The 25567-nt window shown below is 36.8% G+C and overlaps 2 protein-coding genes across 6 annotated transcripts; one reads left to right on the forward strand and one right to left on the reverse strand.

The window, feature by feature from the left end:
• Positions 1 to 89: 89 nt before the first annotated feature.
• Positions 90 to 10464, reverse strand: pld7 (phospholipase D family, member 7). Of its 4 annotated transcripts, none has more exons than XR_015507529.1 (11): positions 10366 to 10464; positions 8258 to 9166; positions 7258 to 7442; positions 6980 to 7163; positions 6707 to 6821; positions 4349 to 4476; positions 4019 to 4170; positions 1340 to 1479; positions 1066 to 1231; positions 883 to 982; positions 90 to 672 (listed from the first exon to the last, which is right to left on the reverse strand). XR_015507529.1 is itself a non-coding variant. In XM_087281550.1 (11 exons), the coding sequence occupies exons 2-11, from the start codon at positions 9125 to 9127 to the stop codon at positions 467 to 469; spliced, it is 2298 nt and encodes a 765-aa protein (XP_087137676.1). In that variant the 5' UTR covers positions 9128 to 9166; positions 10366 to 10464; the 3' UTR covers positions 90 to 466. The 4 variants fall into 4 exon arrangements, 2 of the variants coding, with proteins under 2 accessions (XP_087137676.1, XP_087137675.1); XR_015507528.1 differs by lacking the exon at positions 10366 to 10464 and adding an exon at positions 9854 to 10051; XM_087281550.1 differs by having other exon boundaries at positions 3967 to 4170.
• gpr137 (G protein-coupled receptor 137) lies at positions 8871 to 23797 on the forward strand. Of its 2 annotated transcripts, none has more exons than XM_087280374.1 (8): positions 8871 to 9026; positions 12903 to 13508; positions 13603 to 13652; positions 15313 to 15553; positions 18648 to 18791; positions 18874 to 19002; positions 21597 to 21721; positions 23311 to 23797. In XM_087280374.1, exons 2-8 carry the CDS (start codon positions 13164 to 13166, stop codon positions 23402 to 23404), a joined length of 1128 nt encoding a protein of 375 aa, XP_087136500.1. In that variant the 5' UTR covers positions 8871 to 9026; positions 12903 to 13163; the 3' UTR covers positions 23405 to 23797. The 2 variants fall into 2 exon arrangements, with proteins under 2 accessions (XP_087136500.1, NP_001002691.2); NM_001002691.2 differs by lacking the exon at positions 8871 to 9026 and adding an exon at positions 12311 to 12442.
• The last annotated feature ends 1770 nt before the right edge of the window (positions 23798 to 25567 follow it).

Genomic DNA, 25567 nt, shown 5'->3' on the forward strand with positions numbered 1-25567 from the left:
ACTAACCACTGAGCCACTGTGTCACCAATGTTAAACATAAATAATTATTTAAAATAGTGACATTAATTACAAAGCATAAAACTGAAAACTACTGAAAAGTAGTTTTATTTTGAAAACAAACTTCACAGCCAAGGCACCTATTACAACAATATTTCATTTACATGCATGTTTTGAACCATTTCAACATCATAGATCAGTGCTTGCTCAAGGATGTCGTCCTTATCCTGGCAAATGTCACATAATTCAAATATACAATCAAAGAAAAAACTAAACAATAACAAATGTATGCCATATTTATAACAAACATTAAAAATGCACAGCATCCTTCTTGCAAATACACACAGCAATAATAAGTTATCAGTTGGCAGAAATGCCGCAGGGAAGAGTTTTTGGTTTCTGTTGTTGATATTGTTGTTGTTTTTTATGATAGTGCATAGCAACATAACAAATAAAAGAGCCCGGTGCATTATGTAAGCTTTTTTCCACTACAATGCTCTGCATGTACATCACTGAGGCTTTGGGCATATTCTGAATGCCAGTCCCTCTGGAAAATCTCCCGCAGCTGCGTCTGAACAGTCTGCTGGCCCTGCCCGACTGCAGAACCTGTCTGATTCACAACCAGCCCAACCCCTGCCGTCTGGGTGAAGTAATTCTCAGACCAGTTGGACGTTCCTGGAAAACACAATACAATAACAGGATTATGAATCTGACACTCGCTTTATTTTAAAACCCACATTCACAATGCTGCAATTGTGAATCTAGACATGGACTGTTTCTGTTGGCAGGTTTTCATCATGCAGTGCCAAACCTGCCGTCAGGTTGCTGCAATATTGAAGTGAGATCATGCTGTGAAATGAGTGCACAGGGAAACTGCTAACATACCGATGTAAACAACTCGATCAGTCACCATGTACTTGGCGTGGTTGACGCGTGCGAACGGAATTCTCTGCTGCTCTCGTGTTGACGGTACTTCAAAGACTTTCTGTGAAATTAAATGTTCACGCGTGAAATCCCCAGTGATGCCTGAATTTAAAAAGCAAAATGCCCAGAGCATGCTAAACTCACGATATGTATGTTGCAGCTCAGAGGCGGCTTGTTGAGAACCGATAAAGACTGGAGGAAGACAAACATGGCACCAGGAGACTGATTCCAGCAACTGACCAACAGCCTGACTTCAACACCTCTGGTACAAGCAGCCTCACGGAGGGCCGAGTCAATGAGAGGCCAAAACCTACAAGACATAAAATACATTATATGCGGAAAGAACACAGTAAAAACATAAGCAAAAATGAAAAACATCACAATAATCAAATGTATGACTTCTCAAACTGATGATTACCGAATGGGGTCTGTGAACTCGGACATGGGAAGGTAGTCCATCACTGACACATAAATGAGCCGTTCAGCATCAGCAATTACTGACAGGATGGTTGACAGGTCATCAGAACGCCCATATGATGACAAAGGAGGAGGCGAACTCTAAAACAACAAGTCAAACATTTTCATGTGATATTGAAAATACATTCACCGGCCACTTTATTAGGTACAAGTAACTAGAACCGGGTTGGAACGCCTTTTGCCTTTAGAACTGCCTTAATCCTTCATGGCATAGGTTCAACAAGGTACTGGAAATATTCCTCAGAGATTTTAGTCCATATTGACATGATAGCATGACGCAATTCCTGCAGATTTGTCGGCTGCACATCCATGATCTCTTGTTCCACCACATCCCAAAGGTGCTCTATTGGATTGAGTTCTGGTGAGTGTGAAGGCTATTTGAGTACAGTGAACTCATTGTTATGTTCAAGAAACCAGTCTGAGATGATTCAAGCTTTATGATATGGCGCTATATCCTGCTGGAAGTAGTCATAAAGGGATGGACATGGTCAGCAACAATACTCAGGTAGACTGTGGCATTGACACGATGCTCAGTTGGTACTAATGGGCTCAAAGTGTGCCAAGAAAATATATCCTCACTATTACATCACCACCGCCAGACTGAACAGTTGATAAAAGTCAGAATGGATTCATGCTTTTTATGTTGTTGATGCCAAATTCTGACCCTACCATCTGAATGTTGCAGCAGAAATTGAGAGTCATCAGGCCAGGCAACCTTTTTTCTAATCTTCTATTGTCCAATTTTGGTGAGCCTTTGTCAAATGTAGCCTCAGTTTCCTGTTCTTAACTGACAGAAGTGGCACCCAGTGTGTTCATCTGCTGCTGTAGCCCATCCGCCTCGAGGTTCAACATGTAGTGCATTCAGAGATGCTCTTCTGCATACTGTTCATTCAGTTACTGTTGACTTTCTATCAGCTGGGACCAGTATGGCCATTCTCTTCTGACCTCTGGCATCAACAAGACATTTGCGCCCACAGAACTGCTGCTCAATGGATATTTTTCAGACATTTTCTCTTTTTCCGGCCTAAACCCTAGAGATGGTTGTGCGTGAAAATCCCAGTAGATCAGCAGTTTCTGAAATACTCAGACAAGCCTGTCTGGCACCAACAACCATGTCACGTTTAAAGTCACTTAAATATCTTTTCTTCCGGATTTCTATGCTCGCTTTAAACCGCAGCAGATAATTTTGACAATATCTCTATGCCTAAATGCTTTGTGATTGCCTGCCATGTGATTGGCTGATTAGAAATTTGCGTTAATGAACAGTTAGACAGGTGTACCTAATAAAGTGGCCAGTGAGTGTAGAAATTAATGAAAACATTTAGAGGCCATGTACACTCACTGTCCACTTTACTAGGTAAACCAGTTTAGCAAAGTTAAAATCAATCACATGGCAAAAAACATTGATTTACTGGAATTTTCACCTACAACCATATTAAGGATTTACAATAAATAGACAGAAAAAAAAATATCAAAGGAGCAGCAGTTTGGTGGGCAAAATGTCTTGTTGATGCCAGCGGTCCGAGGTGAATGTCCAGTCTATATCAAGCTGATAGAAATGCCACATTAACTCATAAACCATGTCATAACTGAGGTATCATATAAATCGTTAGAACCGAAAAGTGGAAGTTTGAAGCAGATGAGCTACAACAGCAGATCACACCATATGCTATTTCTGTAGGTTAAGAACAGGAAACTAGACTTACAGCTCACAGTGGTCCACCAACATTGGACAACAGAATACTATAAAAAGCTGTCTCTTTTCATGCTGTGACATTTACATGATAGGGTCATAATTTAGCTTAAATCCTGCTTCGTATTAATGGTTCAGACTGATGTTATGGTGTGGGGGTATTTGACTGGGCCCCAATTGAACATTGTTTAAACAGCACAACCTACTTTAGTGTGTTTGCTGACCATGTCCATCTCTTTATGACCACAGCGTACACATCTTGTGATGGCTTCCAGCAGAATAACACAGCATGTCACAAAGCTCAAAGCGTGTCGAGCATAGTTCTTGAACATGACAATAACTTCACTGTACAGAAATGGCCTCCACAATCACCTGATCTCAATTCAATTAATCTCCTTTGAGCTGTGTTGAAAATGGAAATTTACATCAAGATTGTGCTATTGAAAGTTCTACAGTGTTATGCTATCATGTCTGCATTGAACCAATTCTTCAGAAATGTTTCCAGCAGCACCATGTTGAATCTATTCCAAGGCTGTTTCGTGGTGCAGATTTAAAAAGATGTACCTAATAAAGTGGCCAGTGACTTAATATTGTGTGCCATTTACACTTTCCATGCAAAGTATTATTGACAAAGCACTGTTTTTCAGAATTTTAAAAGTGTCACCATGACAAACAATTTTACACACAAAAAAAAGACAGATGGAGCAGATGAAAATGAAACAGTATAAGAGCCAAAAGATGAGTGGAAAAGTGAATAGGGTCATTAAAATGATTGCAAAACATGCTCTAAAAATATGAATGCATATTGTGAATAGGGATAACAAAACAACCACACCAAACAAATGGAGTCAACTTGTGAGAGAAACACAACTCACAGACAAATAGACACGTGCAGGGACACCGTTGAATTTAACAGCTAATGGGTACTTAGAACTGGAGAGAGCGGAGAAACGGCCCGGCCAGAAAGGAGGTAGAGATCCATTCTTCTGAGCGCCGATGTCCCAGTAAACGTCAAAAATTCGTGAAGCGTCCTGCGCTAGACAGCCGCAGTCTTCTAAAGCCACTCCAACCTCTTTGACCTATTAGAAATATTGATTATAATTTAGCACATACATTAAAAATTGATTCATTTTTAATGGGTTTTAATTTTTAATATAATAGCCTAATTAATTGCACTATATAATAATGAATACAAACATTTTCTTATTTACATGGTCATAGAGCAATGATGGACACAGTTTACAGAATCAGATGTACCTGGGTAAGAGAACGCCAATCCATGTTTGCACTTCCTAAATATACATGTTTCTTATCCACAACCCATAGTTTAGTGTGCAAAATGCCTCCAGTGATGCTCTGTAGGTCAACTCCCCTGACCTCAGCCCCTGAGAGAAAGCACAGAGCAAGTAAGCTGAAAGAAAATGGCTGCATATCATTCATTCCGAGCCACTGAAGCATTTACCATTTTAAAAGAGCACCTATTATGCTTTTACCTTTATTTACCCACATGAAAGCTACAATACAGTGGATTGTAAATGTAAAAGGTTTACAAAGTTACAAAGATCAAAGTGTACAACAAAGTATACGTCATTGTATTCTGAAGAGAAAGATCCTAAACAGCCTAAAACAAACTGTCAATACTTACAGTCTTAATTCATGTACAAACCTCAGTAAGTTTGTGACAGATTTGCATAAAGCTAGCCTATAGTCTTTATGGGCTTTCTTTGAACACTTTTTACTCTGACTGAGCTGAGCTGAAGCCTAAATAGCTAAAAACGCGCTAAGACGGCGCTGTTTTGTGCACTGCCAAAGCAAATCCACTTTGCATGCACGTCCAAAGGATGAGGGCTTGAACTGATCTGATAATCCAACACCAGTGTTACTGTGTACACAAGCACTGAGGAAGCCTTTGAAGCTGAAATTCAGATATGGTCATGTGCTTTTGTTTGCAGCACGAAATGCAAGCAGACCAAATACAAAAGACTAGGCCCTTAAAAAAGGGTTTTGATAGACTGGATGAGTTTCATACACTGCGAGAAAGAAGATTGCACAGCAATGTTAAATATGTGAAGTGTGTTGACCTAGGATGGAAGTAAATCTATTGTAGAAGGCCTGCGAAACTCAATTTAGAATCGTTAAAGGTGCCATAGAATGAAAATCTGGATATATCTAGGCATAACTGAATAATATGAGTTTTACCAGTACATGAAATGACATATCGTGCTCCTCAAACACCATTGTTTCCACATTCTCATGTAAATCAACAGACTGAATTATACAAGCCAAGTAAAGTCAGTAGGACCATAGCTTAAGGAGCAATAGGAGTTTGATTGGCCACAAAGTTTTCTGGTGATATTACAATTATTGTCAATAATAAAAAAAAATCCCTTATTTTTAAGTTTATCTAAGCTTGCATTATACTTACTAAGATGCATGTTGAATTTTTATTTTGAACACAAGTTCCTAAAAGTCCTGCGAAGGTCTGCATAAGGTCTGTTTAAATGTATATTTTCTTAGTTTGATGTGTATATTGTGAAATGCTGCACATTTCTACAGTGGCAACAAACATTGTAGAATGCTGAATATAAGTGTTTAATGAACGTTTATACATCAGGTCACTCAGATCTTACTGTTTTTGTCTGGAGTTTAAAAATAGCAATACACTTGTATAACTCATCTGTTTATGCAGAGGTCGATATTAATTAAAACCCACAAAAAACAACCCTAAATACATCTCTGTCTACCCCTTTTGTCAAGTATAATTATAATTTTGCCTATATTTCATCCACAACACAGCTCAGAAGCAAACTAGATGGCTAGTTACAGGTTAAGGTAGCTTAAAGATAGCTCACTCACTCATTCAAGCTAAAATAAACCACGTCATGACTTCAGTTTGTCATTGAACAAGGAATCTACTTATTCTGTTAAAATATGTATTGACAACTTAAGTATGATTATTTTGCGTGTGTGTATTTCAGAGAATATTTTACAGAGTATGTTTGTGTGTGATCATCTGTAACTGATACAAGCTGCAGAGTGTCATAGCAGAGCTCATTAATATTAAAACACTTCCAAAGTGGTTGGTCAAAACCAGCCATATCATATTAGGGACAATTCCTAGAGTTGGAAATGGACACCAAAGAACATTTATTCATTTTCCTTTGGCTTAGTCTCTTATTTATCAGGGGTCGCTACAGCGGAATGAACCGCCAACTATTCTGGCACATGTTTTATGCAGCGAATGCCCTTCCAGCTGCAATCCAGTACTGGAAAACAAGATACAAACCTGTCTAACACACATTTACACACACTCATATAGACTATAGCAGTGGACTTTGGACAGTGGGGGGAATCAGAACACCTGGAGGAAACCTACATGAACACGAGAGAACATGCGAACTCCACACAGAAATGCCTACTGCCCCAGCCGGGACTCGAACCAGCGACCTGCTTGCTGTGAGGTGACAGTGCTAACCACTAAGCCACCCCATTAAAGAACAATATGTTCAATTGTATTAAAGAACAATTTAATATACTGTATCAATGTATTCTATATAACCTTTAAGTATGCCTTCACATTCTGAATGCAAACATGCAATAAGCAAGCAGTTGTACCTGTTGCTACCAGTTCATCGGTGTCTGCAATGTATGGCTGAGGGGCGTTTACAGCAATCTTCAACTTCACTCCTTTTGGTTCAAGCTGCTTCAGTTGGTTAAACACTTTTTTTCCCTGTTGAAATGATACAAATTATTATCCGTTCAACATAAACAGAAACGTTATTAGCCATATCCGATTAGATCATATTATGCAGGTAGTAAATGTTCACGAAACTTATGAGTGTGTAAATTCATAATTATGCATAGTTAAATATCCACAAAACCACATACCAGCACAGACGAGGGCTCTGTAAGCCCCAGGTCTGAATCTCGAAGTGTGAAATAGAAAGCAGCAATGTGGACAGAGCTGTTTGCTTTGTTTAGTAAATTAATCCAACTTTCTGAAATGCTTGGCAGGTGTGGCGAGCCGGAGGGGAAGTTGAGGCCCTCAGGGACGCTCTCAACAAGCGTAAGCCTGATAAGGAACGTTTAAAAACACATTTAAACAATAATGTCTCAGATTTGTAAATTTTAATGTTTAGAAATATTAAGAAGTCATATTTTGTCACCTGCAGTCAGATCTGCATGTCTCTTGAGCCATCCAGAAACTTTCCAACCAGTGGAGCTCCAGTTGCGACATCAGTTGTGACACAGATTTAGGCACTCCATACTGCCAGATATGCAACGCAAATCCACCCAAAAGAAGGAGAACAGATGGCAAGAGCCAGAAACATGCACAGCTCCTTCCTTTTGTCTATTAAAACAATTCAAAAATCAATTTCAAAAAATAAAGTTGAGCAAATATATAAACAGACACTTTTCCAATAACATACATTTAGATTTATTTTAGCGACAAAATTGCAGTTTTGTGATAATTTAATTTTATACATATATTTTCTGTTGAAATTCTGATCAGTCTTCGAGGACAAAACAAACACTTTAGGGCGACTAGTCTCAATTACTTCATGTTTGCATACTTATGCAAAGCAAAAGGTCGAATGAGTTCAGAGAAAGACAATTTGTTCTGTAGGCTTGTCTTGCACTTGCAGTGTATTTCTTTTTTTCTCAGTATTTTAGTTTTGTTTTCCAGTAAAAATATCTAAAGACATACAGTGTTATATTAAGATATTAAGTCCGGTTTTCTGAAAAGAAGAAAATTCTTATCACTTTGTCCTAAACAAGAATAAATATCTTGAAAAAAAAATTCTCAGAAAAAAAATAATTAAACCAAAAGCTAAACAAGATTATTTTAACCCTAATGGCAGATATTTTAGCTTATTCAAAGCAAAACCTTGCTTTATTTTGATGTATCTTTCAGAAAACAGGTCTTCAAGTCTTACATATTTAAGTAAGTTTAAAGTAACAAATTAAATGTATAAATATTGTAGTATGTTTAGATATTCGTACTGCAGAATCAAAAAAATAATAAATATAGTATATTTCTAGCAGATTTTTCAAGGAGTTTAATATTTAAGATTATAAATTTGTTGTCTTTGTATGAACACATTAGCATGCTGCTAGGACCATTAACTTTGTTTATTGCATGTTATGAAATATGTTTCAACGCACCTTTGAGGGTGTAAATGTCTTGTCTTTGGTGTGTTTTATGTGAGTAGATTTGGCTGGTTTAATTTGCTGTTCAGTTTCTTTAAAACATTTTTTACTGTCTGTAGGCCTCTCTATCTTGGCAGTCTCATCTTGACCACTAATTATGGATGCATCCTCCTTCTTTGGAATAAAGCATTGCTTCCCATTATTCTCTACAACAAGATTTTCTTCTGTCCGACATGGTTGAGATGAGGTTTCTTTTTTTATGTCTTCTCTCAAAGTTTCTTCACAATCTTGACCAGAGGCTTCATTTTCAGCAGAAGAACAGGAACTCAAATCCTCTACAACAGCCCCATGGGCTGATATGTGCTCATCTTCTGAGACAGCCTCCCCATTTTGGGTTTCAAACTCAGAAACGGGCTCTACAACATGACCAGACGTCTCACATGTACTCCTGAGTGGGGGTCGTTGAAGTGAAACATCATCCTGATCAGAGTCCTTTGTAATCTCAGACTTTTGATCAAGGCATTGATCTTTTTCATGAGCTAAAACAGTGGGGGTGTGCTCCAAGATATCAGTTTGAGAGAGATCATCAGCAGGGTTTGTATTTAAACGAGCTGATGGAATGGGCAGTGCTGTTTCTCTCCCTGCGGATACTGACATTTTCACTCTTCCAGCCTCTGTAAAGCCAGCTCTCTCTTTTTGGCTCGGCTGGCTGGACCCATCTATCTTCGGCGATGACTCTGCATTCTGGATGGTGACTCGCTTGCGGCCCACTGAGCTTTGAAAGGTAGGGATGCGAGACATTGGCGGTCTCCCTGCTTTGCGGGATTCCTCTGCATCATCCTTCCTCTCCGATGTTGCTTTCTCATTCTCTTCCTCATCTGTCATATGTTCAGCTGATCTACGTCCTTGTATCTCCTCTGGCTCCTATAATATTAATTGAATGCATAAAAAACACAATATCATTGTATAATACACTGCACAATTCACATAATGTAACACACATGTAATGAATTAGTCATTTGCATATATTATGCACTGCTTGTTATTATTACATTTAAAATGCATAGAGTATTTACAATGTTGTAAATGTAAACAGACAGACAGACAGATACTGTATAATCATGCACAATAATCTCTTTATTTGACTTTACTAAGAATATAATGGTGTACAAACGTGTAATGAATATGGAATTAAATTTGTTTGTATATGTAGTCTTTATCCGTTGGAACACATGTATATTATTAATTATAAAACTGTTTTACACTACAAGATAGACAAAGATAGACAGATAAACAGGCTAATAATACACATGATAATGTAGTTCGTATATAAACGTGTTTGTATTGTATTGTAAATGCATAAAAGTTTGTTTAATTGTCCATAGATAGATAGATAGATAGATACATAGATAGATAGATAGATAGATACATAGATAAATGCTCCTTAATGTCTAAAGCTTGTTAGCAAGTAAAACGTAAATACTGTAATTACCGCTAAAAGACTAGGAAAGAGTTTACTGCTTAAATGCTAAAGAAATAAGCAGTAACCGTTTAAAACACTAACGTTAAGCAAGCAAGTTTGAAACCCCGGTTAGCACACAAGCTACTCACCATAACCACAGCCGTAAACTACTGCAAATGTATCTGTTACGAGTGACTCTTTTAAAAATATAAAGGTGTAAACAAACGTCTGACGAACGCAGCGCGAGGAGATAAACGTGTTGTCGGACCAGTTAGGCGTTTACAGAGAAGAGAAGGGGGTTTGTAAAAGCGATGCTGCCTCTCTCTGCGACGTGGCTGCAAAACTACAACAGTGCGGTACAGTGAGTAATGAGTGAGAGAGAGAGAGAGAGAGAGAGAGAGAGAGAGAGAGAGAGAGAGAGAGAGAGAGAGAGAGAGAGGAAAAAGTGAGGAAGAACAACCTCGCCTAGTAACACGCAATCAGTTCATGCATTATAAACCGCTCTGACTCACAGCCTGCGAATCTGCACAGACCGCTTCTGCGAAACATTGAATTTTTGAAACGACAAGTTATTAAAAATATATGTTTTTTCGGTCCTTAAACAAACGGTTAGGCTTATGTTTATTTTGTGTGGATATTTGTTTAACCATTTAGCGATTACCTAATAAATCTTGTTCTGAAATGCAGACAAAAAATGATGATGACGAACAGGAATAAATGACAGCTGACATGACGGTTATTGATGGCGCAAAATTGAACTAACCGCCGTTTCCTGTTGTCAACAACAGGAGTGTGACTTTGACTAAGGGCTCCCCCACCGGCCATGCGCGGTAATGCAAAGTTTTTACCTCGTATATCCTGTATTTTCAAATTAATAATAGGCTATATTTTTTTAATTTAAAAAGATCGATTTATTTAAAAAATGTTATGAGTTATAATGATTTTATTGGAGATTTTTAAGTGATGACAAAAATGATATAAGTAAATCCAAAGTAAATATATTTGCAGATATAAATAGAAATTTGAATAATGTTAGATATGAAGTGTATGCCTATGATACAAAGCAGGATCAAAACATTATCTAAAGAAAAAAATAACAGAAATATCACACAAACTGAAGAACATAAAAAATAGATGTACAAATTTGAAGCCGTTTGGTGTAAGATCAAAGAACAAAAAAATAGAATAGATGTGTGAGATTCATATTCCTCTTCTTGACAAAAGAACACATTGAAAAAAAATTGGTTTCATTTATTGAAATATTCATTGCAAGCCTGTGTTTAAATGGTTTTCTTTTATTATAAGTATTGTATTTATCCTCTTGAAATTCATTTATTTATTTTCTTGTCGTCTTAGTCCCTTTATTAATCTGTGGTCGTCACAGCGGAATGAACCGCAAACTTATCCAGCACTTTTTTACAGAGCGGATGCCCTTTCAGCTGCAACCCATCTCTGGGAAACACCCACATACACTCATACGCTACAGACAGTTTTATCCAATTCAACTGAACCACATGTCTTTCGACTGTGGGGGAAACCGGAGCACCTGGAGGAAACTCACGCAAGTGCAGGGAGAACATGCAAACTCCACACAGAAACGCCAATTGACCCAGCCTGAGGCTCGAACCAGTGACCTTTTTGCTGTGAGGCGCCAGCACTACCTACTGCGCCACTGCGTCACCCTCTTGAAATTTAGCTGCCATTTTCCATATGGTAGATTAATTATATTATTATCATTATCATCATCATTATTATTATTAATGTTTTATTTTTATTATTATTATTATTATTATTATTATTATTATTATTATTAAATATTGTTTTTATTATTGTTATTATTACTAGCAGAAATGTTTCTCAAAAAATATTTGTGCCATTTTGATCCCTCGTAGCCTCTATAACAGAGATGCAGGCCAGAGCTGGCCCTTTGTATCCTTTGATTTGGCCTGTCAGAGGAATAAATGATTGGGAAGGGTCAGGGAATGCCTTTAACAGAGATTCTCATTTATTAATATAAGCTTTTGTTAGTTGGTTTATTGTTGAGCAACAAAAAATACAATTAAATGATTCAATTAAATGTTGTAAATGAATCAGATTTTTTTTTAAAAAGGTACACACTTTCACTTAATGAATAGGGGGAAAAGCAGAAGACATCAGTGTGCAAATCAAGGCAAAGGCAGGTTCAGCATGACTGGCGTATTCAGCATTGAACTCCATTGTTTTACAAATTGAATTTTATAAAGTGGTTTTATTGTAATAAGTTTGTTAACAAAAATGATAATGCATTAGTAAATACGGTTGAAGTAATTTTTGCTATTCATTTATAGATATTTTGAAATAAATGAGGAAATTACCCATGGCAACTTTCCACAGTTTGTTATATTTACTTTCAGCTCAGAGCTCTCTATCAAGCTTAGATTTTGGCTCTTTATAAGAAAAGTTTGGGCACGCCTGCTCTAATAAGTTAAGTAGTAAGTTTTGTAAGATTTTATGAGAGACCCATACTGTTGCCTGCAGACCACGCCCACCACTAGTGACGCTACAAACGGGGCGTGGTCTTTACAAGAGAAAAAAACTTTTGTTTACGTTTCTCATTACCAGCGAGCGCCGCTTGATGTCGCCATCAGCGATGAGTCGGTTTGATAACGCAGTGCATAAACAGGAATGTGACCCAAGTGATGAAGGAAAGGATTTACAGTATTTGTTGCGTCTGTAACACTGTATTAGTCGTTCATAAGGTATAGTTGAATCTATTAATTTTATTACATTAAGGGGATTTTAAACGTGTGTGTCGCTTATTTACATCAAAAACCGGCTCGACTTGTGAACTAGCAAATCGATTTTAAACTCAATCTAGCTACGTTAGCCGCTCAGCTAGCCACTTTAGGTCATTCTGAAGTTATTATTGTTCAGATTTTAAACTGTTATAAATTAGGTAAAAGTGAAAAGTGTTATAATTTGTGACGTTACACAAATTCTACTCGGAAGATGAACCTTTTTAACTTGGTGAGGAAACGGTTGAGCTGTCATCGCGTCTGTCAAAACCCCTGATCATTTAACGTTACAGTTAATTAGGAGACTTTGTTTTCGGACGAGATGTTTTTATTTTCTGTTTTGCAGTCTGCGTGAATCAGTGTGAATTGTTGAATGTAAAACTTTACTGCGTTTTTAACAAACGCTTTCGTTTTTGTTTTGAAGGTGCTGATCACAGATTATCAAGAGGAATTCTGATAAAGGCATTTCAGACTTTCGTCGTCGTTTTTTTAAAACCTGGATTTATTAATATTATGTGATAATAAACAAATCAGACAAATGATAATTCATAATATTACAGTCAAACATGGCTGAGTTTTGTTTAATCATTTTACTAATATGAAATATCTTGACATTTTACACCGGTTTAGTTTACTTTTATTTTAAGGCTTTGTGTATTATATATTTTTAACATTCCTCATCACAATGCACACTTCTGTTCCACCGTCCCCCATGAGACCAGCCGTGGCCCCATCAGTGCAGTTGGGGGTCACGGTTCTCTACACCTGTCTTTATGGGGGCTTATTTCTAATCGTATACATTCAGCTTTGGCTGCTTTTACTCTTTCGACATAAACGCTGGAGCTACCAGAGTATATTTCTTTTTCTTTGCCTGTTCTGGGCTGCGCTTCGCACAACACTCTTTTCGTTTTATTTCCACGATGCCCTTGCTGCCAACCATCTGCCCACTCCGCTCTACTGGCTCCTTTATTGCTTCCCAGTTTGTTTGCAGTTTTTCACCCTGAGTCTCTTCAACCTTTACTTCACTCAGGTAAGACAAGTGAAGGTTCATAAACAAAGATGTCATGTGTTTGCACAGTTGAAGAACCAATCCACTCCCTAATAACAATATTTCATTTTGACAGGAGCTGTTCAAAGTTAGAAGTGTATTCAACATAGATCCCAGCAAAGGACTGTGAGTACTTTCACATACATCACTAATTCTCAACCTTTTTTACTCCATTGTGAATAACAGTATTCAAGGGCAAGGCCCTGAGACCTTTCTTGTTGTTTGTGATTTACTGAATAGAATAACATTCTACTTACTCACATTTTACTGAAACTACAGTTGCAAAACTATTAAACCCCCTTATTTTTTTCTTTTTGAATATTTCCCAAATGATGTTTAACAGATTCAGGACATTTTCACAGTATGTCTGAAAATATTTTTTTACTGGAGAAAGTCTTATTTGTTTTATTTCGGCTGGAATAAAAGCAGTTATTAATTTTTTAAAAACCATTTTAAGGTCAAAATTATTAGCCCCTTTAAGCTATATATTTTCTTGTTCTACAATAACTTTCCTAATAACCCTATCCTGCTTAGTTAACCTAATTTACCTAGTGAAGCCTTCGAATGTCATCTAAAGCTGTAGAATTGTCTTGAAAATTGTAAAATATTATTTACTGTCATCATGGCAAAGATAAAATTAATCAGTTATTAGAAATTAGTTATTGAAACTATGATGTTTATAAATGTGTTGAAAAAATCTTCTCTCTGTTAAACAGAAATTGGGGGAAAAAATAAAAAGGGGGGCTAATAATTTAGGGATGCTAATAATTCTGATTGCAACTGTATTATTAAAAGTAAAAAAAAATATATATATATACTTTAGAACTTTACATAACTAGCAATATATCAGATATTTTTTATAAAATGTCAAAAATAATGCAATAAAATGTAGATATTTAAAAAAGTAGAAACATTAGATTTTCAGAAAAAAAACTTTTGCTGAGGGAGAGAATTAAAATAAATATTTTATTTATGAATTTTTTTATTGTTTTTACTTTGTTTGCTTATTTCAAATCATTTTAGAAAGGATTTGGTTTCGGTCTGCAAATAAAAATTTTATTTAATTAGATTAACTTGTTATATAAATTGTACAAGGAACTCCAGTTGGTACATTACATATTACACGTAAGGAAGTTTTTGTATTAATAAAGTTATAATAACAATGTACTGAGTTTGGTTTACACTTGTTTATAAAAAAAAATATTTAAATCCTGTTAATAAACAAAAGCATGCTGTAATTAATCAAAAATGCCTTTATCAGTCAAGAACAGGTTAAGTAGAGTCAACAGTTTTGGACATTTAATTACTTTTCTGAGGTAAATATTAAAGGACGTGACAAGCTGCTGTATTGATGTCTGTCTGTTGTTGAAACACTGGTTGAGTGATTACATGACACATCATGATACGGAAGTGCATTGTTTCAACATACCTTCTGTTGTTCGGTGATGTTTATTTTATCCTAATGCAATCTGTCACAGAGCGCCACGTGATATTTATTGTTTGAAAATGAACATAGTTTGAAACCTCTATATTAAAACTGACTGAATTACAAAGCTTATTTTGAGTAAACAGGTTAGTACACATTATAGATTTTTAAAAAATTCCTCAACTGAAAACAGTGAAAGATAAATTTTGGGGGATTTAAATATCAATATTACTTCATCACAATGAGAATCAATTATTTAGTAGTTTGCTGTGCTGACAATCACTGCTGTACATGCATATTAATTGATATCATCTGTTTAATGAGACTTGTGTGTGTTTGCGTGTAAACTTTGACTTGTAGACGGACGGCTCGGTGTGTGTATGCAGCCATGAGCGTCATTTTCCTGTGTGTCAACATAGTTTGCGCGAGCCTCGGACAACATGACGGTTCTGGAAAAGCTGATGAAAACACATGGAGTCTGGTTCTGGTTCGGGTGCTGGTGAATGATCTGCTGTTTATTCTGGAAGCTGTGTGTCTGGCCACATCTCTGCTCCTGTTAACTCGATCCTCACTACCGACTACCCCTTATCTACACAGTAAGGTGCATACTCAACGGCTAATTCTGCTTTCATTTAATATCAACAAATGATATAAATGTGTAATCACAAGTGTGATGCATTCGGGTGTGTTGTTATAAGGAAGAACAGAAATCATGGAGGACTCCAGGCTCAGTCTTGCATGTATTTTAGTAAAAAAAATGTTGAAGTTTAAATGTATTAAAAGCATTGCTCACCCAAAAATGACAATTCTGTCATTATCTACTCTCCCTCCATTGGTTTCAAATTAGGGTTGGGTGATGTCAGCCTATTTGGCATTGTATGATGTCCAATTTGAAACATCACGATGGACGATGGCATTGTCGTCATAGGCGGCGGTGAATTAATTATTTATGAATAATTAATTAATTCATAATTAATTATTTGTAGCCTACAGTTTCAACTCCCTGACTCGCATGGTTTTTGATTTACCCATAACCAAATCATAAATAAATAAAGATAAGTTAACACCTGTCAATCACTTTTTCCGCAGGACTCTGGCATGAATAGGCAGAGTGATCTGTGTGGTTATAATGGCGTCCACAAACTCGCTAAAATACTAAGTACAAGCGTGAAAGTGAAAGATTAAAGCAGTGTGCTGACGCTGTGACACGTTACCCAATATATTCAACAGAACAAAGAGTCGTGAGATAGACAAGATTAATTAAATATCATGTTTAACAACTATAGTGAGATGCGATCCAGCAGTACATCCTTGATAAACTGTCCGATATGCACTGCTCTCTGGGGTTTTGTTCTCATAGCGCACTGACTGCTGGAGCTCAGATGTGCGCAGACGCTGCAGCGCATGAGTGTGTGTTTGTTTGTGGGCCTTTTCAGTGGTATATTGTGGAGAGAGAGCTTTTCAGAAATGCTAGGTGAAACGCCAGTGTGGACGTGAATTGTTTTCGATCTAAAATGCCATTTTAAAACTAAGACGTAGTGTAAACGGGGCCTAAGTGTGTATTTTTCGCAAGCGGGTTGGAGGTGGAGGATCTCATTGTCGGCTCAGCATTGTGATGTCTAGTGGTCATTGGCGATGGATGATGGCATTGTCTATTGACCCAACCCTATTTCAAACCTGTTTGTTTTTCTTTCTCCTGTTGAACACAAAAGAAGATATTTTGAAGAGTGTTAGAAACTGGTAAATAGGGATGCACGATATATCGGCGGCCATATCGATATCAACCAATAATTGCTATTTTTAATGTTATCTTTATCGGTCCGACATCAAAATTCAGCTCATATCTTTAAGCCGATATATTAGGTAATTGTACAGAACTCCCTGCCTTGCACACACGTGGGAACTTGTTCAGATTGGCTGGTGTATAGGCATAAAGTTTCCAGTTCAGCTGCACTATAATGGAACTGTCCTCAAATTGTTTATTTCCTTCAAAGTCCGTTCTTTCTTTCTTATCTACGGGACTCCGCAAAACGCACATGCTTATATGTGTTTTTAAAATTGGGGTGGATAATAGCAAATGGAATTGGCATTTATTTACCCACAGAAGAAATATTTCATTGCTAAAGTCTAGGGATGCTCCGATCAATCGGCTGGAAATCGGTAATCACATTTTATGACTTGATCGGCACTCGCCAATCTGGCAGATCTCATTAACCGATCGCTGAACCGACTGATTGTTTATGATTTTTTTAATGTTTTTTGCGCAGAGGAGATGCATGTGCGCACCCAGCAGCGCTACATCTAGTGAAAAGAGAAATGATGCATGGGGTGTGAGCGATTGCTGTTCTTCCAACACAGCAGCTAAATACAGATGTGGTGTGACCTCTGTTCATACAGTTTATTGGCACGTCTTGCGCGAGTGATGGTCTGAAGCATTGTATAGCCAGTGTTTTGAGCTGCCGTAACCGGTGTTTCATGCAACTGTATGACCTCTGCTGGAAACTCCACGAGTCTCTTGCATGTTCATAGCTGATCCATGAGACCCGCAAATCATGGTGATGAGAGAGAACATTTCTCTAGAGGCACATCGATGAAGCATTACAGTTGTTAGGTTAAATGAATAGATATAACTTTCTGTAATATACTTATTGCAATAAACAGAAGTGTATAGGCCTATTTCCTTTTAGTAAAGAAGTTACATATTTATAGGTGTGCATTTTAACTTACCGAAAACAGACATGTGAGACATTTTAAATGATTATTTCATCATTTGCATTGTATATCATTTTTCTTACCATTTTTAAATTTTTTTTTGAATCTGTAAAACTGCTTTTGACCATGACATGTCCACACTAAATGGTTATAAGAGACATGTTTAAGGGATTATATGCAACATTCTTTATTCCTTTAGGTAAGGTGAGTTTTTCCACATACTTCGAGGGAAAATGTGCTTTATGCATTAGCATGTAATATCGCAATAGTTACTTCGTATCAGCTTCAAAAATCCTGATCAGAGCATCCCTACTAAATTCTTAATGCCATGCTTCTGAAAATATTTTCATTATTCCATTAAATTAAACACAAATAAGATGAAATGTTTATATTCTGTGTCTTTGATGAAGCAGTCAACGCATGCTGGCACAACTTAAATCCACTATTATTAACTGATGTAAATAAAAGATAAATAGCTTTGTGTAAGCATGAGAGAATTTTGCTTGAGTGTGGTAAGACAAGTGTCAAATGACTAACAATTGTACATTACTGTAACATTTTGTTTGAGAACAGTCGAGCTGGTTTCAGTTCTTTCATTTTAATTTTATTTAAAGTATATTCATTTAACTTGTTTATTAATAAAATCTCGTTTTGTTATTTAACCCATTATTTTTATGCATCAGTCAGTTTATTTGCTAAGTGAAGAGAAGGAAATCCTTGGCAATTATTGCTTTGTTTGCTTTGAGTAGCTTGTTCTAAGACCAGTTCTCACTTTTTATGAAGTTTTTAAAATAAAATCATTTGTTCACTGTGTAAAAATATACAATTTTTAAATATTTATATTTATCGGCTAATATATCGGTTATCAACCTCCAAATTTAAGACTTATCGGTTATTGTTATCGCCCCAAAAATCCATATCGGTGCATTCTTACTGGTAACCATTGACATCCATAGTCTGTTTGTTTTGTTTTTGGCTTGCAGGATTTCTGTCGGACTGCGGTTTTGGGAGCCGGTGTGATCTTGCTCTTCTCTAGCAGGGCTTGTTACAATCTTGCGGTGCTGTTTTTGTCGAACGATCATAAAATCGAGGCCTTTGACTACGACTGGTACAACATCTCTGATCAGGTGGGCCTTTTTGTCGGAGGCTAATTGAAAAATGTTTTTTCCTGTGACTGTCAGTCTGAGAAGTTTAATGTCCTCCTTAAAGGCTGATCTTCAGAGTGAGCTAGGAGACAGAGGATACATCATCTTCGGAGTTGTTCTTTTCATATGGGAGCTGCTGCCTACCAGTCTACTTATCCTCATCTTCAGAGTTCGCCAGCCTCCGCAGGAGAAGGTGCCATTTTTGTTTGACTAATATGCTATTGTTGAAAACTGCAGAGACAGAATAATCTTTATTATATTTTTTAATTTAAGAGTCATTAGCTGTTTCCATTCACCTATTTTTATGCGAATTTTGGAAATGCGCATAAAAAATGGTTGATGGAAATGCCAAGATGCGAATTTTGAAAATGCACATAACTGAGTAGGATCAACGTTTTATTCAATAAAAAAAGATGCACATAAGCTACGATGGAAACACTTTTACCGAACAAATTCCAGTGTGCGCATTAAAAAAATTTATGTAATTTTGTTATAAAAGATAAAGATAAATATGATAAAAACGTGTGTGAATGGACAAACCAGCAGGCTGAGCACACTGTAAAACATCTCAAATGTTGTTTTGGTCATTCAAAATCACCTTAACCATTTCAGTATTAGTGTTATTAAATTATTAATGACCTCCAGAATTGTCAAGAGCATCTGTGCTCTGCGTCTGACACCTTCAAATGCGTGTTCATTGTGTGTCGACATTGTCTTCTGAGGCGCAAGTCAATTATTAAATGGAGAAAATGCCCACGCAGTTCCTCCGACTGCAGCAAGTTCCGTTTTTTACTGTTTATATTTGGTGCCAGTTAATCAGGAAGTGACGATTTCTCTTTGACTACTTGGTTGAAACTACTGTTTTATTTGCAAATTGTTTATGTCGTATTCTAGAAATGTGCATAAATTTAATTAGCATGTTTGGATAAAAACATAGATATTCACATCAAGGACTACAACTATAATGATAACGATATACAGGCCCGGATTAAGAATTCAGAGGCCCCTGGGCACAGTGTCTTGTAGGTAGAGATCTGCGCGGGACTAAATTTTGTATCCGGCTCCCGCCAGGTTTTAGTCCGAACCCGACTGCTCCCGCTTATATTCAGCACTTGTTATCCCGCTGCCCGACCCGCCCCGTTTTCTACCTGCTGCACCCGTTCCTGCTAACAGGCGGTGGGGAGAAAAAAACCGGCTCCCGTGGTACAGCTGCAGGAATGCAGACCTCTACTTGTGGGCCCCCTACCTGGTCGCACCCCTATTGTTAAATTAAAGAATAAGAATAAAATAATATTTTTTTTATAAAATTAATCTATAATGTATTACCCGCATTTTAAAAGTAAATGATATTCAGTATAATGATAAACGTATAGTCTACTGAGATTTAACTAATTTTTAAAGCATTTAAAGCACACTTTGAAAAAAATATACTAATACAACTAGTGAAAATGAATGGATTTTAATATACTTGTTCAAGTTCACTGATGCAGTACTAAAAATATATATATTTAATGGTATTTTTAATGCATAACTTCTACAAACTTTAACTGCATATGATTTGGATTTAACACCTTTCCAATTCAGTTCTATGAATCTGAGTCTTCTATTATACAGACACTTATTAATGATTCCTACTTGTGTTCTTCGTGATGAAGAGTAGGCAAAATCTGATATGTAATGGGGGAAAAGAAAAATGAGTTCATCAGACGCTAGATTTGAACTGGGTTCATGATCGCGCAGAAACAAGTTGCCTTTACGAGCTACGCTACTCACGCTGCTGTATAATGCGCTCTTTAGTTATGTTGTCTCTGTCAATGAAACGGTGATGGGCGGGAATCACTCAATTAGCTTATTCCACTATTTGCACTATTTGCATTTAGCCTAAATAGACTCTCCAAAATCAGCATTTCCCCCCCGCGCAGGGGCCACAAGTGCGCACGGGCCTATGCCCATAATGCCCGTCGGTTAATCCAGCCCTGATGATATAGCATGTGAACTAAAAAAGATTAGCCACACCAAAACTGTATTGATATTGAAACAAATATATTAGAATAAAATGTCCTTTCAAACTTTTTATTTAATGAAGACATCCAGATTAAAGCGTATCACAGTTTCTAGAAGCAGAAAGAATTATTCAGCATTAAAAATAATAGTAAATGTTGCATATTGTGAAGCTGAAGACTGGATCGATTAAGCAAAAAATTCAGCTTTGCTGTTACAAGATTAAATTCCATTTTTAAATATATTCAGTACATTTCAGAAATAATTATAACATCTCACAGAATGTAAATTGTTTTGTATTATTAAAAATTAAAGTCTTTAAAATTCTATCAAAAATTACAAACAGTCTAGTTTCATATCTGCTTTCAATAATAAAATAAATTAAATCAGAAAGTTTGATTTGAGAAATGTTTTTTAATAACGTTTCATTCATCTTTCTGTTCAGAGGAATATTTTTAAATTGAAAGAATTTGCTGTGGAGTTTAAATCACTTTATATCATAGACACCGTATTTGTAAATATTTGGACTAGAAACTAGACAAAAAAATCAAAGTAAGAAAATGTTTTTTGTAGTGTAAAAACCATTCAAATACAGTATGTGGTGTACACCAAATCTGTTCACTATAAACAGGTACATCACCACCATAATCCCCTTTATACTGCTCTGACTAAAGTGTAAAGACTAAAGACAAAAGTCAGTGACACAGTTTGTGCTCTGTATCTGTATCCAGTGACAATGGCAGTGTTGAGTCACTAACCTGTTTGCTTTATTTATTTTTTCACCAGAGCCGCAGTCCTGCCATATTAAGCTCAAGAGGCTCACGCTCATATTTCTTTGACGATCCTCGTGGAATGGATGACAATGATGATATGGGATCTCTCTGGACTCGCAGCATCAATCCTCACAGCAGGTATATGTGTTCGCTGAGTATTACTGCTCAGATATGGTAGCATTAATACAGTCAAACTGTAACTTATTCACACACATATCACAGTTCACACTTTTTAAAAAACATTTTCATTTCTAACCAGTGATTCGATCTCACTCATACCATAGAAATTTTGCCTCAGTATAAGAGAAGTACAGCTATCGCCTACTAATGTCTACGTCCAGAGCAGGTTATATTTATAAGATAAGTTGCAAAGTTACTTTGGTTTCTGGAACTGAAGGCTGAGGTTATCTACTTACCTATCCTCGAAGACCGGAATATGTTGATGTGCTCTCTCTGAAAACTGAAATGAAATAATGAGTAGGAGACGGGGCTTTGTTTTGCGCACCATTCCCTCATAGTCAATTAAAGGTAAGAGGGAGATGGCAAAGAATATTGTGGCTGAAACTGTCAAACTGACGTCAACAGAAAAGGACGGCCACTGCAGATCATACCTGTCAACATTGGGATGTGAAAATAAGTAATATGCCCACCATAATAAGGGAAAATATGCTCATTTGGAGCTGTTTCGTTGTAAATAAACAGTTAAATGGTCAGTAATAGGTTTTATTATTATTTACAAACGAAAAAATATCATACATTAGCAGCAAATAAATTAGACAGTTCAGCTTATTAAAATGAATAGCTATTATGAGGAAATAGAATCAAGCTGTCAAATCTCAATCCGTTTCTTCACTGTATAATTTACATATTCTGATTAAAGAGCAACGAATGAATGATTGATTTAGATTTTTTATGTTTCATTACATCAAACAACAGAGGTGTCACTTTAAAAATGCACACATCTAACGTTATAATGAAAGTTTCCGACTTGTCTCTTTAGATATTATTATTATTAGTTATGTGTGTATCTGTTTAAACGCATCCAAAACCCAGACTTGTGCTCCGCTTCAAATCACGAGTACAGAATCCATTTAGGAAACAGCGTCTATTCATCACTATTAAGCGCGTCAACAGCGCTATATGACTGTTTTGAGGATGGCCTATGAAGGGGAGACGGCACCTGTAATGGAAAGGAAGCAAATCCCGCCGTTATGTTTATTTCAAAGTGTTTCATGCCTAAACAAAGCGGACGCACAGAACAGATTCACAATTAAGAGCAAGGGGCGACCCCTGGTGGTTCGGTGGTAGGGGTTGTGTATAGGGAGTCTCGATTCTCTATGTTTATTTGCCACCCTTCAGAGAAACACTAAAATAACGGGGGAAATTTTGGAAAATACCTGTACGGGATGATAACGGAATAGAACTGTAAAATACAGGAGAATCCCTGGAAAAAGAAAGGGTTGACAGGTACGCTCCAAATTCAAAAGCAATCAGACTCTGATTGAAGATGACCAAAATATTTCAGTGGATTAAATTACATTTTTTGTGGATTAAATTCAGATTTATTGTTCATCTAAAGAATACCAATATGCTCTAGCAAAATAAACGTTAGGATTTTAACTCACCTGATAATATTACATAACCTGCTTTCTGGAACAGGCCTCCAGTGTCTAGATAAGGTTTGACTGTAGTCTCAGTTGTGACATTGTCTCTGGTTTTGTTTGCAGCTGGTTTGGCTCGAGTGAGACGACTCCGCTCCTCTTCAACAGGACAGATCAGAGCAGTCGACATCACTCTCTATACTCCACTCCACAGACCTGACCTGACCACGATGCGCTGCGGCAGAGATCCTCCTCTCATCTTCTCAGGCAACAGTACAGCATTACCTCTTCCGGCTTGAGCAGCTCAGTAGCGTTGTTTTGCACTAATGTTATTATGCATCAGAAGCGTCTGTACTTCTGAACTTGCACCTTGATTTAAAAAGATGACCACAGCTAGACTAGAAGCTGATGATGATGTTGATGATGATGATATAAGGGACCAGTTATGATTGTTACCAAATGTATCTTTTTAATCATTGATGAAAGCTATTCTCTATGTTTTACTAAAGGATGTCATTTTTAATGGTTCATATATAGGAGCAGTAATTTTGGGACAAAGCTTGTGCTCTGATATTTCGCAATGTGTTTTTTAAAATAAAGTAATTTAATCTTTGCGGTGCCTACACGTCTTGTCATTTAGTTTTAGAACTTCAATAAATAGTGTTGTAATAAAATAAATGATGAAGAAGAGAAGAGAACCCAGTCCAGGAGACTCGAAACAAGCAGAATTCCTTTATTTTGACGTGTTGGTTAATCTGCATTCATAAAGCGTCTTCAAGAAGTCCATGTGTCTGCAGAGCCAACTGGAGGTCTGCAATCTGTGAGTTTTATCACAAGTCTGATTTGAGACAAAGCTGTTCTGTCTATGATGTGTTCTTAGGAGGAGGGGAGATGGCTAAACAAAGCATGCAAATTGAGTATTGGAGTCAGCACGGCAAACTGGCATATAGGTGTTAGAAATCGGCCCAGCTACGGACCACACAAGTTAATCAACAAAAGGGTTTCTTTAGCATGAAAGCATCACCGAAGAAAAAGGCAGAGTTGTGAGCATTAAAACAGTGTGCAAAGGATGTTCTGGAGACAGAAACCTTCTGACAAGTTGACCGACTTAAGAAGACCATAGACACAGCCGTGCTGTGGAACTGACAATTTGCATTACTTTGGAGAAAGTCAGGAAAGTTCAGGAAACCAAGACATTTTAAAATCTGTCACACTCTAAAAACTACTTTTCAGTTATATATAGATTATATAAATTTATATTCCCACAATAGTAATAGTCAATATTGTCATACATAACAGTCAGTTGTGTTGTCACAAAATTAGAAAACTTGTTTGATTAACATCCTTGCAATATTATCATTCATTTTTAATATTATCATTAAAGGGGGCCTACTATGCCACTTTATGGAGGATGGAAAACAAGTCTAATAAATTCACACTAATAATGTTTTAAAACTTTTTGTAAATTCCCTTTTAGGCTTTGATCCTAATTGTGTCTACTGTCGCTTTAAAATTAAAATCGCGGACTGTCGCTTTAAATTCAAATGAGCTTTTTTAAAAGAGGGTAGAGCTACATATGCCTACATATATGTGTCAGCATTGTGTTGATTCAAAAATAAGACTAATGTATTATGCTAATGAGGCTGTGATCATTACTAGTGGGCGGGTCTTTCCTCCACCAATGACACATGCAAAGGTAGAATGTCAATCAAAGTGTTTCAGCAGGATCAGGGTGGGGCCAAGAAGAAGTGCTCACTCTGATCCTCTGGTCTCTGCAACGGTTCGGGAAAATTCCAAATTGAACCAACACAAACGATTACAATTGACTGAAGATTGGCAAGGAACATTTGGCAAATGTGTCAACCAGCAGAATTTAAAGAATAAGTGTTTTTGCGGACTATTTTAATCAAGCATGATTATTAGGGATGGGACAAGATCTCTTATGACAAGATCTCGCAAGATTAAATCGCGACGAGATTTCTAGTCGAGGTGAAAAGTTGTCTTGTGAATTGCAGACATCCCAAGTCTCCCGGAAGTTCTGTGAGTCTCCTGCAAATGAATAGAGACTCCCAGATGCCCGTAAATGAATAATAATCGCCCGGAAATTGTGCGTTTACCATCCAGTCCTTAAATACGTCGCACACCCCTCTCCACAGCATACCTCCCAGCTCTTCAGGTGCGTCACGTGCAACTCACCCCCCACAGGTACGACGCGAATAATTCTGACTTCAACTGTAAATGATTTAAGCAAAATAGTCCCAGTCGGTAGTAGTAGTGATATTTAAAAAAATTTAAAGTCTCTTATACTCACTAAAGCTACATTTGATAAAAAAATACATCATAAATGCTAATATTGTCAAAATATTGTTGCAATTTAAATGAA

The sequence above is a fragment of the Danio rerio genome, chromosome 14 (genome assembly GCF_052040795.2).
Source record: "Danio rerio strain M-AB ecotype USA chromosome 14, GRCz13ab, whole genome shotgun sequence".
In the NCBI taxonomy this organism is placed as follows: Eukaryota; Metazoa; Chordata; class Actinopteri; order Cypriniformes; family Danionidae; genus Danio; species Danio rerio.